Source organism: Chrysemys picta, chromosome 7, assembly GCF_011386835.1.
Source record: "Chrysemys picta bellii isolate R12L10 chromosome 7, ASM1138683v2, whole genome shotgun sequence".
NCBI classification, from domain to species: Eukaryota; Metazoa; Chordata; order Testudines; family Emydidae; genus Chrysemys; species Chrysemys picta.
In genome coordinates this window covers 25,369,863-25,384,492 of record NC_088797.1, presented here as the reverse complement: position 1 = coordinate 25,384,492, position 14,630 = coordinate 25,369,863, and the positions used below count along the sequence as shown (strand labels likewise).

General features: G+C 40.3%; 1 protein-coding gene across 13 annotated transcripts in view; it reads right to left on the bottom strand.

The window, feature by feature from the left end:
• The window catches only part of TASOR (transcription activation suppressor), a 58,569-nt gene extending 46,375 nt beyond the window's left edge, over positions 1-12,194 (bottom strand). For 12 of the 13 annotated variants that reach the window (XM_065550992.1, XM_042842295.2, XM_005310005.5 and 9 more), the window contains exons 1-2: positions 11,604-12,181; positions 1,646-1,791 (exon numbers count right to left, since the gene is read on the bottom strand). In XM_065550992.1, the coding sequence (XP_065407064.1) occupies positions 1,646-1,791; positions 11,604-11,982 (525 nt within the window). In that variant the 5' untranslated portion in view covers positions 11,983-12,181. Of the gene's footprint in view, positions 1-1,645; positions 1,792-11,603 lie in introns of all 13 variants that reach the window. The other variant, XM_008174737.4, reaches the window with a different exon arrangement.
• Between the last annotated feature and the right edge of the window lie 2,436 nt (positions 12,195-14,630).

Below are 14,630 nucleotides of genomic sequence, written 5' to 3'. Positions count from 1 at the left end.
GAAAACAAGACAATACACAAGCCAGTAAAATCTGATGTTATAGTTCCAGAATGCAGTGATTTTTTTTTTTTGGTGTGGCACCGAGGAGGCAAACAAGTTTTATCTTCAAGAGGGTTCAGCACAGTATTTTCGTGACTGCTTGTTAGTTTTAAAGCCAATCACACTGCTTGATTTGCTAATTCAGCTACTGAACTTGTTTTGCCACTGCTTCTGAGAGAACTATAAATCTAGAAGAGAGATGATTTAATGTAAGAGCAATATTTAAAATTAAATAGACTACTATAGCTTATGCAGAAGGCATTAAACCTGTATTGGAAGATACCACCATTAATTTACAATAATTATGCACCTCAAAATTGAAAGACAAACAGGAAGCACAAAGAAGCTCAGATCTCAAACAGCAGCACTGGCACTAGCTCCCCCTCACATTTTTTCCTCACTTCAGGATGCTAGAGTTTCATCCACCATAAAACTCTTAGATATTCCTGACATCAAGCCAGCAGTATGAAATTTCTAAGCATAGTCAGTAGTAAAATTGCTGGAACAGTAGTAGTCTGGACATTTTGGGCCAGATTCTGCAATTGGATACCAGACCTCTGAAGAAGCACAGTCTTGGTTACTGGCTTGGCTATGGCCAAAAAGAGATTTAAATGTTGCAGGGTGTTTTCTGCACAGCAATCTTCGGATATCTCTTTTGGACAGACATGACCTTTTTTTTTTTTTTAAATAAGATTTCCACTAACACTGGGCTTAAACCTAGACTCGGGGGGAGGAGGGAGACGGCCACGGCGGGAGAAGAGTCATAGTAGCTCTCCTATTGGAAACTTCATATTTTTTGTTTACCTCAGTTCAAATGATATTCACAGCAACCAGTCTGTTTTATTCAGAAGTAAAACAAGGCCAGGCAGGAGAAACCTAAAGGCCTCCGTAACAGAAATGGTAGGGTACACAGCGAGAAGTGTGACACTGCACCCATTTCCCTCATCTTGGAGGCAGCAAGATCAAATCATCAAGCCCTCCCCCCTCTCCCCCCCCCCACACTTTGGTCCCTGCCCCCAAAAAGAAGAGGGTACCAGTAACCCCCTCCTGAAAGATCTCTGCTGTATACACCATCTATTACAAATCTGGTTAGCTCTGCTAGTAATGGGAACTTCCAAGAGGAAAGACTGATAATATGGTTTGTAAACAGTATTTCTTTATATTTCACATTGTGTATTAGTAAGAATCATAGGTTTCAGAGTAGCAGCCGTGTTAGTCTGTATCCGCAAAAAGAAGAACAGGAGGACTTGTGGCACCTTAGAGACTAACAAATTTATTAGAGCATAAGCTTTCGTGGACTACAGCCCACTTCTTCGGATGCATAGTAAGAATCATGTTATGTTTTGAAATTGCCCTAATTTAGTTATCTTGAATTTAAAAGCTTATTGGATTATTTCTGTAGTGCTATCCACTTAAGTATAGCAAACTAACTCAAATACAGGCAGTCACATACAGTGTCCTCAAGAACCCAGCATGAAGCAACACTACAAGGATCCAACACTTAAGCATATTAAACCATTTGGCTTCAAGTAAATGGAGTTGGGCAAAACCACTAAAGTTTATAGCTTACACACAGTTTCATAAACAGCAAACTGTGGGTACTCACCTCCTTTTCCAACAGCTCACTATGGATTAAGCTGGCTCTTTTGTAATTGAAATTGGCCATCGAACCTGACTCCAAATAAGATGAATGCAAAATTTTCACAACATCTTCAAACTCTCGAGATCCCATAGCTACTGGCTGAAAGAGTGCTATACAGAGAGAAGAAAGTTAGTATCAATACAGATTTGAAAACTTCCCAGTACATTTTCATTTCACTAATAGGATTTTTATCTTGATCTTATAAAACTATTTATGTTTAATGGCTTTATTCATTTTAGATATTGTATATTAAAAACTGTCTCACAAAAGGTGGAATATAGGCTTGTCAGTATCACAGCCAGGCACATCATTATCATTTCTCCATCCCATACCAGTATTTACTTTTGAGCAAGTTGTCAACTTAGTTTACAAGAGCTTTCCAAGGGAAGTACACTAATGTAATTAAACATACTCCCAAGAAAGTAGCAGACATATTGCAAAAAGCTGTAACACGCAGTTATACAGAATAATATGTTATTGTAAGAATGCAGTAGTTTCAGGTTGTAGCCCCTCCGTTTTCTCCAAAAAAAATTGATGTTACAGTGTCTGGTGAACACGTAGGCTATTTACCCTGACAATAAATGGGTATTATAGAGGGGACAATATAGATTCAGCTATGGTTGTTCACATTCTAGTTTAAGAAATCCCCCAAGACAACATGGGTCTTCTGTATAACATAATTATGCATTCACAAAGATGGCCACTTCAAATTTACTTTTTTGCTAAGCTATTGCCTAAATCTGCATAGCAGTCTCCTTGGTTTGGGTTTATCTTTTAACCCCTCATCTCCATCCCCATTGACCATTTCAGATGCACAGAATGAGGGCCAAATGACCAGCAGGGACTGTAGAGCATGGAGTAGCAAAGAACTGAAAAACAGACTTGGAGAGAGAAGACCCAAAGAAATGGAGCTGTACTCCTAAAACATCATGTACCAGGTATTTTCTCTACACAGCTTTTTTAAGGTGTACAGAAATAGTGCTTTATCCTGACGGTACAGGAGTTCTTGTTTGTAAACAGTTCTGCTACATACCTTCAAAATAGTATTTTTGCCCTTCTATTACTGCCTGTCTCCTGCTCTAAAAGCGCAGGAGGCACAGAAGTTCTAGAAGAATCACAAAAACAAATGTGGATAAAAGTACAGAATATTTACCAAAATAGCAATAAATGATTTAGAGTGCGTGTCAAGGATTACACAAGACTGGGCCACGGCGTGTGAATCTGCATGGTTTTTAAAGGGGTGGGAGAGGTGCACAAAATTAAATAGGGTTATTATAGAGTCACAAGAACAGCTTGACCAACAGCTGGTAAAAGCTGGTCAGTTACTGCCAATGAAAAGACAAAGACAGCATCTATTGCTATATTTATGGTCATGCAATTGGGTCCATCTTAATGGAAAGTGAAAATAGTGAGTGCTGCATGTTTTAATTATATTGCAAGAATGAGACAAAGATATATAGTGGAAAAAGACTAATGAGCAAGCAGTTTGCTTTCCAGTGCCATCCAGTCAGGCATCAGACCCTTCTAGGAAGAAATTACTAGATACAGGAGTCATGATTTGTTTCTTTACGCAGTATTAAGTCACTGCCATGGTTATTTAAGGCAGCTGAACCATACATTTGTCTCTGCAAGGCGGCTAAATTTAGCATGGACATTAAAAAATAATTTATCCTGTTTTTACTGATTTTTTTAAATTTGTTACTGAAACAAGTCATCTTTCAACAGAGGCAGAAGGCCTAGTTCTTGCAGCTGTATATATCATACAGTTGTACTTTAAAGATTTAATGCCATGGTAAGCATTAACACAAAACCTACCTGTTATACATACACAGTTAATTATGCATGTGAACCCTATCAATGACAAAGTTTGGCTAGAGTGTGCATTATACGTATGACAGTAGAGTCTGAAGGCAACCACCAACTCATGGCCCCATTTTACCAGGTATCATACTGACATACAATAAAATGGTCCCTAATCCAAACAGCTCACAATCTCAATGGGGGGGTGGGGCAGGAGAGAGAGAGAGAGACACCCAACCAAGCACAGGGAAGGAACAGAGAGGAAAGTCAGGATAAGTTTTTTCCTCCATTAATGAAAATGGATTACAGCAGCAGTTTTAGCGCGCGCGCACACACACACACACAAAATCTTGGCTACATCTTGATTTCTCCAGATCTAAAGACCATGTGCTTTGTTGTTTACTATATTAGAGCTCTTCTTATAGGATTAAGAAAAGTTACATCAAAGTATTGGAAAATTTCCACATTACCTACAAATAAATCTGTGCGTCAAAGTTTTTAAGAAGTTACTTGAGTAATAAATCTGATTTAAGACTGCAGTAATTCTGCATTTATCTGCACAGTATCTACATGCACTACATTCAATAAATTATGCTGGAAACAGTTTCACTATAGATTGTATCGAACTTTGATCACCCAGGGGATTTCTGTTTAGCGCAACTAAAAAGAAATTTTCTTCAAATGTCTTGTAGTAAAAATAGCAGAGGTTTGAAGTGGTTGTCCAGTTATATTACTAAGACTGTTGTTGAATTCCTGTAATCTTGATGAACAAAGTTGCCTTAGCTGCTCAATATTATGTATACAGTTCACAAGACTTGTAATATTATATGCAAGAGTGGCCACATATTACAGCAGCATATTGTCTACTTCCTCAATGCAAGTCTGTAAAAGGCACATTACTGCCTATGGAGAGGTCCTGCCCGCTGTTAAAACTCTGTTGGGACATTATTAATGAAGTTACACATGTGTGTTTTCTTAGACCTTGCACTCTGATGAATGATTTTTATGGAGATCAGCAGTCCTCCAAAATGTAGTTTCTTCACAAGCCTTATCTTCATTTTCTTCTACGATGAATAATGTGTTATTGACAACTAGACATCAAACAGTTTTGCATACGACAAATCACATGGATTGCTGTGGTATTACCACCTAATCCCTTGAATGAGGGGAGTAGATGTAGTCCACAGCTCTGGTAATAACAAAGGTTTGTTTTTTTTAATTTCTTGGGAATAAAGTTTTATATGCAGAGAAAGACAGGCATAGCTGTTCAAGAATAGGTTTTGAAAGTGTATTATGTAATTTTTTTTACATTATAGTTCTTGTGATAGATATAAATTAATAAAATTTCTTTAGTTAGGCTGAGAATTGATGCCATCTCTGAACTAAATATAGATCCATTGGCAATATATCAATTTGAGACCCCTTAAAGCACCTTGGATTTTCAGAAAGTGTTGAACATTCAACCGCTGGAAAAGTCAGGCCCCTTTATGAGTGACATTTGGGTGCCTGGTTTGACTTTTTAATTTTTGAATATCTTGACCCTAAAGTTCTGAGTTGAAGGTGCTTTAAACCCGAAATATGCATTTCACCTGAGGGGGAAAAAAGTTTAATGAAGGATCCTATATTCTGTATATGATTTGTTTTCATCAAATCAAGCAAGCAGCAAGGCTTTATGATGCGTCTTTTGGTGATACTGTCTAAAAAAAAAAAAAAAAATCCACAAATTTCATTATAGAGCAAGTTCTTCCTGTTCACATGTAAAACACAGAAAACAGTAAAAATTATGTAACTTTGTTGTTACTTAATGTTTAAGGTACTGTAAAAGATTTAATGATCGACAGCCTTGCGCTTCTATCTTAGAAAATAGTCTTTGTTTTGTTTTGTTTTTTGGTGTGTGTGTTAGAGTTGGGTTACCGAGGCCTAAGGAAAAGCAATCTTCTCAAAGCATACAACAAACAGCGGGCCTCTTACATCCCTACTGCCTCAGCTGATGAAATAGTAGTTTGATTGAATTGTTTAGATGGAATTTAGTGGGGGGAATGTAACAAAACAAAAACAAAAGGCTAATTTTATTATGGGGTGGATAGGGAAGTCATTCAACCCTGACTTCAGCCAGCAAAAACCCAGTCAAAGTTTTAACACAACCTGGGTTTCGGGAGGTGTTTTTTGTTTTTATGAAAAGGAAGGGAGCATTTGGGGGTAGATCAGGAAACATTTTTCTATACAGATCACCTGTTGCTTAGAACGTAAATCTAAGCCAGAGAAGGTATTTTAATACAGTTCAGAGGCACATAGCCCCAGGACCACCAGTTGAATGTATGGTTCCTATACTGACTATGCCATGTCAAGTTTTTTGTTGCAACCAAGTACTAATTGTAACTATAGAAATGCAGTTCCAGATCATATTGTCTATATTACTATGCCTAAAAGGTAATCACCACATCCTGTAATATGTGCACATGATTTAGATTTTAATGGTATTCATTAAGCTTATTTCTGGCCTTACGCTTTGAGGAGCTCAGGAAGCAAAGTACAATTACTAGGGCCCTACCTAATTCACAGCCGTGAAAAAACACACCATGGACCGTGAAATCTGGTCTTTTGTGTACGTTTACCCTATACCGTACAGATTTCATGAGGGAGATCAGTGTTTCTCAAACTGGCGGGGTCCCGACCCAAAATGGGGTTGTGGGGGAGATCACAAAGTTATCGTGGGGGGAGGGTGTCACAGTATTGCCACCCTTACTTCTGCACTGCCTTCAGAGATGGGCCCTTGGCCAGCCACTGCCACACTCTGGCCACCCAGCTCTGAAGGCAGTGCAGAAGTAAGGGTGGCAATATCGCAAATCCCTCCCCCCACAAATTCCCTTTTGGTCAGGACCCCTCCAATTACAACACCATGAAATTTCAGATTTAAATATCTGAAATCATGAAATTTATGATCTTTAAAATCCTATGACCATGACATCGACCAAAGTGGACTCTGAATTTGGTAGGGCCGGAACAATAACCTGGACTAGAAAAATACCTGACCTGTTTATACCGGCCATTTTCCAGTTTTTGTGATGTTAACTGCATACAGTTATGGAAACGAGAAAACTAATTTATAGTATCCTTATGACATATAGGAACTATGCTCAACGGTTTGTGATATTTTGTTTGAAGTACAAAAAAAGATTTCACTACACTTGGCACAGAAGGTAGACCAGTATTATAACAGTCATTTTGTTAGATAGAAAGAAAAATCTATAAAAGTGTGGGGGTTTTTTTTTTTATAAAAAGAGAGAGACATTTTAATGTTTGAAATCAGATATTGGTGCTGGACTGTCTAGACTGGTGCTATGCCTTGTTTTCAATGCCAAGACACCACCATTAGTCAATTTCCGTATATGACTCCCAGTAAGCAATATATCAAATCATTCAAATTATCAGATTAAATCTGCAGGTTTCCTCCCCCCCCCCCTTTTTTTTTTTTTTAAAAAAAAGACTGTTTGAACTTGCAACTACATCAGGAAAATAATCTTGCTTTCTTGAGGAATACTGACTGTCTTCACCTGACACTTCAGGTTTCCAGGAATACAAAGTATTTGCCTTTTTATCAAATCGGTAAAAAGAGCAGGATGATATTGCTCTTTAGGAATGAAGTGTTTCTGCCACCAAGATATGAAAAGTACCATTTTCTTGAAGTCACGATTTCCAAGGCAAGATCATCAAGACAGATATGCACTGATAAAATAGGACATCACAATGGTTAATATAAGCCTTGAGCTTGTATTATTGTAGCGTCTTTGCCCCTAAAAGGTCCGTAAACAGTTTACAAATTCAGGGAATCACTTAATCCCTTGGGTGGAAACGGTCAATGGTGAACAGCATACAGCCACCCTTCCCAAAAGTTTAGGAAGAATAATGGAAAAATACATATCTAATGAACTGTCAAACAATATAGGTCATCAAAAAAACCACCCTCACGTGAACTAGAGTTTGGCTAACAACCCAGCACTTACAAGTGCCATGGAGTCTTTAACAACAAGTAAGCAAGACCTAGATTTTGCATCTAGACAGTGAAAGAAGTGGCAGCACCCTAACAAGTGCTTGAGTACCTTCCTGATTTGGCATGTGCCTATCTTTATGCATAGGAGCAGCAGTGGGACTACTCAAGCACATATTTAACTGCCTTTCTGAAATCAGAGGCATAATGCTGATGAGTTAGTCCAACAGGGAGTCCAAAGGAAGACTGGTACCAGCACTATTTATTATGCACTTGCCCTTCCCTGTCACAATTAGGTGAAAGGCATCTCAAAGCAATGGCCAGGCTCAAGCTGGCCAGCTTGCAAGATATGGCTTTAAAATAAATAATAATACACAACATGGTAGTAGGGCAGTAAGCCACAAGGTTCATGAACAAAACAGGAAATTGTACTATTACAATTAGTGCCCTGTGTGACTAGATACCATAAAATAGACGAAATCCTCAAGACAAAATAAATTTCATCTTTCCTGCTTATAAATACACCTCTACCCCGATATAACGCTGTCCTCGGGAGCCAAAAAAAAAAAATCTTACCGCGTTATATTGAACTTGCTTTGATCCGCCCAAGCGCACAGTCCCCCTCCATCCCCCACCCCGGAGCGCTGCTTTAACGCGTTATATCCGAATTCGTGTTATATCGGGGTAAAGGTGTATATTTAAGGCCATACTCCCTGAATTGTCCCTATAGAAAAGGGAGAGCAAATAAATTAAAAATGCCTCCTGGCATTTAATGAAAAAGTTTATAAGAGTTCCCCCCCGGGAATTAGAGTCTAATAAAGAATCAATAGAAAGAGCCTCGTTATATAATCCCTCAATTAGCTCCATCTGCTTTGTTCAGCTCACGTTATCACATTTTCTGTAACTCTTTAGATGGTAGGCTTAGCCTTGATATCATACTTTCATTTGTTTCTAGTCGTCATTCAAGGAACACCTATTCCTGCTTCAGAAACCAAAGAAGCTGGTAGACCAAGGATTTACCTGTGTTTTCTGAATTTTGCAAATTCCATGTAGTTTTTAAATTGCCTCACATAGTTATTTAAAAAAAAAAAAAAGTCCAAAGTATAATAGGTTTTAGTGACCTTTTTAAAATGCAATGGAAAAGAAAATGTAGTTATGACTTGCACTGATCTAGTGCTTTCATCATGGAGGAGCGCAAAGAACTGTATATTATAGGGATCAGTTTCCCACAACTAAAAAACAGTCACCCTGTGAGTGGAATACAGCAGCCATTCTGCACCAGCAATGCTACAACATAATTTTAGACAAGAGGCCAAGAAAAACTTCCACTGGAAGTTATAGAAGAATGGGGAACGGGGGGGGAGGGGAGAAAGAGAGAGAAAAGAGCAATGTTGCCTAGTATTCCCAATTTTGGAATTTGGGCAGGGCAACAATATCAACATCCCTACCTTTCCAAGGAAAATCATGTCATCTTTATCAGCCATTAAGTGCTTGGTGGAAGAATGGGGTGATCTGGATGTGTTCTGAAACCAAGACCAAAGTGCCAGCAGTGCATTGTCTCTCTGGCATTAAATTGGGGTACTGGTGTAGTACTGATTTAATACCAAAACTTCCCAATTCATCATTCAACACTTCCTGCAACACCCAAGTTCTCTCTGGAAGCCTTCCATCCAATTACTGATCTGGTCCAATTTTGGCTTCTGATGTGCCAGGATATCATCATGGCTTATTATACTATGGTATTGTTATGGCAACAGCCAAGCACCCATAAACAATAAACCAGCACATGTATATGATGGAATGGAAAGAAATGTTTCCAGTGTCCAAACTTCTTAACTAGCACGTATTATTAAAAACAGAGACCTCTTTGGACAATATTTTAAAGAAGAAATTCTGATACACTAAAAGATGAAATCCATAAGAACATGCCAAATAAAATCTTGATGTTAGCAAGTAAGTTGGAACCAGTTAGATCAGACTAGTCTCCCCCTCCATCCCAAAGGAAGTGATAGAAGTAGTTCTAAACTCAAGGTATTTAAAATGCTTGATTGGTCAGAAACATATACTGCAGGAAAACAATCCTGCACAGGCAAGTGATGTACTAGATGACCAAGAAGGTGTTTTCCAGACCTAGTTTATATATTTCAGGTTTATCCAGATTCACAATGGAACCAAAGTGCTAGATAGGTACTTCAAAAAAAAAAAAAAAAAAAAATCTAATCTATGTGATGCACTGAATGCCTCTGAGATTTCGTTCTATAACTTTGTGGTTAAAACAATCACACTTGGTCTTGGGACATCTAAAACAAGGAGCCATTTTTAAAATCCAGGCATTTTTCTATCAGATGACCATCAAGGAGGACAGGACATTACTTTAAGTCAGTGGTTCCCAAACTGGGATTCCTGAACCCCTGGGGGTTCGCAAGGTGTTACAGGAGGTTCTCGGGGAAAAACATTCCCTAAAGGTGGACAGAGCTGTCCCTAGGGACCCTGGGCAGCATGGGGCCAGCAGCCTGGAGCCTCTGGACTTCCAAGAGCTAAGCAGATCAAAGCAAGCATACCTACCACACTGAGGAGATTTAAACTTCAAGACTCCTTATAAGAAATGGAAAGGGAGGTGGATATTTTTTCCTGTTTTTAAAATTAAATAGGCAGCTAGAATTGTTTTTAAATTATGAAGAACAAGCTTAAGCTTTGTTGTAACATGCATTGTTTGCCTGGACTGCTCAAGACCTGAATGCTTGTGTAGGAGGAACTCTGAGTTGGCTTCTTAAATACCTTCATGCTACTTCACATCAGATACTTGATGCAATATAGGAGCCTTGTCTTATAAGAGGCTTATTCAAAGTGATACAAGCTACAAAAGTGAGATCTTGGAAGAGTGTTGCCATTTTCATAATGTAATAAAATACTGTAATGATAAATAATTAATAATAGTGTGTAATAAGCATGTCAAAAACAAATTTTATATTTCCAAGATCACTGCTTTTATAATTTATTCTTAGGTAAAGGAGAAAATCCCTGGAAATATTCATTTTTAGGAGGGGGTTCGCAAGTCTTGACATTTTAGTGAAAGGGGTTCGTTCACAGGTTGTTAAAGTTTGGGAACCACTGCTTTAAGTCAATCAGCTCCTTTTACATTGGCCTCTGCTAGGCTTCATATCCACTTTTGTATTTCTGAGAGAATTACTGCCATCTTTAAAATGGGAAGGAGAAATGGGATAATCAAACAAACCTACCTTCACTTCCTCCTTACAGAACAAAATTTTAAAGAAAGTTACAAAAGTTAAACAGCCTCATTGAAAGATGAAAACCCTGTATGAAAATGTTTTGCAATAGTAACTGTTGTTGAGCCCTATTCCACTACTAGGGAAGGGCAAGAAAGGGGCAACTTGGGGGAGGGGAAAGAGGGGGAAGACACCAAAGTAAATAAATCTTCTTGGCAAATTAACAAAATAAAAGCAAGCAGAAATGAACAGTCTCCCAGAAAATGAGAGAGCGCACTGGCTTTCAGAGGAAGTTCCATTAAAAAAATAGGAGCCTCAAAAAAGTAGCATTTCCAGTGTGAGGCACATGAATGTGGGATGCACACTTCTCTCCTGCAAAGAGATGGAGACACACGCAAGCTTTCAATGGGTAAGGAAAGAAGGGTCATCTTCTCTGCATGTGTCTCTGAAGTAGAAATGTATAAAGTGTTTACCAGCTCAATAAGTATGGACGCAATTGTCTCCTGCAGAGAGGGAAGAAGGGGGAAAGATAGAAAAAGAACCATCTTCTATGTCCGTGTGCGTGTCCCACAGAGAACCATCTTCTCTGTGTGTGTCTGTGCATCTCAGAAGTGGGGCTGTGATAAACCGTTTCCAAGCCCACCCTGATCAAATCCAGCCTTTTCCATTTTTAAGCTACCATCTCAAATTCAAGCTTTTTTCCCCCCTTACACAAAAAGGAGAATTTAAAAATGCCTAACACTAAAAATCTCATCCCCAGAAGCCTCTCTAATCGGAGCCATGCCACAGCCTCCTCCACACCCGCAGGATTTTGCATGCAGCTGTGAGAAGTGTATAAAGAGCCTCCCTAATGAATAAGATGAAGAGGGGGGTGAGGGAGAGAAGAAGGGGGGAGGAAGGGAACAACCTTTCTTTTCTCTGCTCTTCCTGGGGATCTGAAAATTCCTCCTAATAGGCAGATCTTCAGGGGGCTTGGGGAGAGGGGGAGGACCCCCCAACACGTCGCTGGTTTGTTGTGACTGCTGCTGTTCATGTGCCGTGGAGACGCTGCTCTTGCGCTGGCGGCTGCTGCTGCTGAGATTTGGGGGGGTCTGGTCTTCTGTAGCAGCCACCAGCAGCGCCTCCTCAGCGGTACCATCAGAGCGGCCGCCATCTTGTGTGTTGTCCTCAGCTGCTGCTGCGCTGCTGCTGCTCTCCACACCGAGGAGGCCCCGGTCGTTCTTCTCCGTCCGCTGAAGCTGCTCCGGCTCTATCTCGCCACCGCCAGTAACCCCAGCATCCGCCATTGAACTCTATGGCGAGGAAACAACTGAGCGCTATCAACTGTTTCTTCTCGTCTTCTCCCTCGGAGCTGCCCCTTCCCAAGCTCCATGCACCACCCACCGCTAGCCTCTACCGCGCTGCGCCGCTCTACCACTCCGGGGGCTCACTTTATGGCAACAACTCCGCCTCTCCTTCCCCCCAACATGGCGGCGGCGGCGCCGCAGCTGGGAAAGGGGCGTGGCCAGCGGCGACCAATCAATGCGTAGGGCAGGTTATAAATATGGGAGGAGGGCGGTACCGTGCAAGTGGCGCAGCGAAACGAGAACATATCAAACTGGCAAAAATGGCACGGCCCCTCGTTTGGCGCGCCTGTGCCTCAAGTCCGTCCCTCCCTCTCTCCCACTCCTCGATTCCTTGTGGGGCCTGGTTCCCATCCGTATTTTATGTCTTCTCGCTCTTTGGCCCTGGCAGCAAGATAAAGGAGAGTTCATAGTGATCGTGGTGGTTTTTCCTCTCAGGCAGCACAGCAGCCACAAAAGGGTGGGTTGGCACCATTGACCGTTGTTGCACTGCCCAAGCAGTTGAAGCACCCACCATGGGTCACACGCCTGTTGTGAGAGGGAGTGTTTGTACCACATAACGTCGACAAGCCTTTGTACCAGATCTTGATGCTGTGCTGCAACGGTGGAAGCAGGGGGGAATCCGTAGGAGCAACTGCTGCCTGTCCTGCAGCTCCTCCAAGTATGCTTGATCCCTAAAGGTACCACTCAGCCTCTGATAATCACCAGAACCAGAGGAGAAGGCCAGGGAGCAGTTTCCTGCCCTCTTTAGCATTTGACAAAAAAGAAAGTGGCAACATAAGCCATCCGACTTCCAGGAGTGGGAATGGAGAAGACGACACAGGTGTAATAGCCTACTCCGTTAAGAAACAGGAACAGAGAAGAAGGTATCAGTCTGATCCCCACCCTTTTTCATGATTGGGAACAGAGATGAAAGTGTGGGCCTAGTTTCCAACCTTATTTCTGCAGAATGGGAGAAAAAGGCAGAGATCTAGTTCCCCACTCTGCCTCTCAAAGTGGCAACAGGGAATTCATGGGTCCTTAGCCCTGCTTGAATGTCTACAAGGTAAAGATGGGATTTGTGTTTTTAAGGTCTCATCCAAAGATCTCCTGCACCATAAACTGAATTCCATTCAGTTTATCTTTTTCAGAAAGATAAGGACAGATTCAGTGCTGTCGGGGTTTTAAATGTGTGGTTCCTGTGTAGCTTGGTAATTTGGGTGTCCCATCTAGCTATGTGCTTGTGTCTGAACATTTATAGTTCTTCAGTAACTATTACTAGTAACAAAAACTGAAAATAAGAGGTACTGTGAGGAGTTTCTCACCAATTTTATGCTGACTACTGGATATTTCACTTAAGAAGTGTATTACTATTTGGAGATGTCACTCATTTCGTCCCACTATTTACATTCCACACAAATTTGGTCTGCTCACTTCTGTTTAAATAACTTGCATCAGAAATAATTAATTATGAAACAGAGATTATAGATATTTACACCAAGAGAATTAATCCTACATCATCAGCATCTGCAAACAATGTGTTCTACCACCTACAGTTCATTGAGACTTTCCTGGTGGACAGTGACCTAGGCTTGGTAATAACACTTCTGTATTCTTCTGACAACACTACAGCAATGCAGTCTACCTACACACCCTCATCAACCCGCTGGAAACTCCCAAGTACAGAATACAGCAGCACATCTCCGCAACAAGGTCTGCAATGAGTATATCAAACCTGTTCATTCTTCACTATACTTATTTCCCATAGAATAGCATGTCAGATTCAAGGTCTCAATCCTTACTTTCAAGATATTGAACACTGTTACCTTAAAGGTCACTTAAAGTTCTAGGACGAGGACTATGTTCAACAGTTCCAGACCTCTGCCACAATGGAATTGTGTACCACAAGAACAAAGCTTGTTTATCCAGGAAGCAGCTTTCTCACATGCCTGCCCAAGAAAGGAATAAACTCAGAATCTAAATCCCCTACTTCAATTAAACTTACTGTCTTTTGATCCAAGTGCAAAACCCACTTTGGTCTTACCTTGTAATATAAACACACAGCACAGTATACTGGTACAAGTAATTTAAAACTGAATATCTCATAATTTTTCCCTCTGGGAAGAAGATGAGAGAAAGAAAGAACCATACATGGTAGATATGTTACTTAATGCACTTTTGTAAGGTGCATCGGTACTGCAATACAGAAGGCAGTGTAAGATCTTGAATAGAAATAGAATAATCATTTTAAATGAATAATTTTCTGTCTCCTTCATATTGAGTCCCATATTTGTGCCTTGGAAAGTTGAAAGGTATGCTGTGTGGCATTTTCAGAACCTGCTCTCTCTTCAGAATCTGTGCCCTTGCTCCATGAATAGTTCTAAGAAAGCAGCTCTGGCTATGGTAAGCAGCTTTAGACATGAAAGAAATACACTGTAGGAGATTGAAGATATTTCTTTGCCTGAATCCATTAAATACTTTTAAAAGTGGGACAAAATTATTTCCTGCATAACATTTGTAAACTGAGAAGCTATCAGCATGGTAGCATGGTTTGAGTTCTTTGCTGCTGCTTCACTTTTGTTTGTTCTTCATAACATTTCTTCAACTGTGCT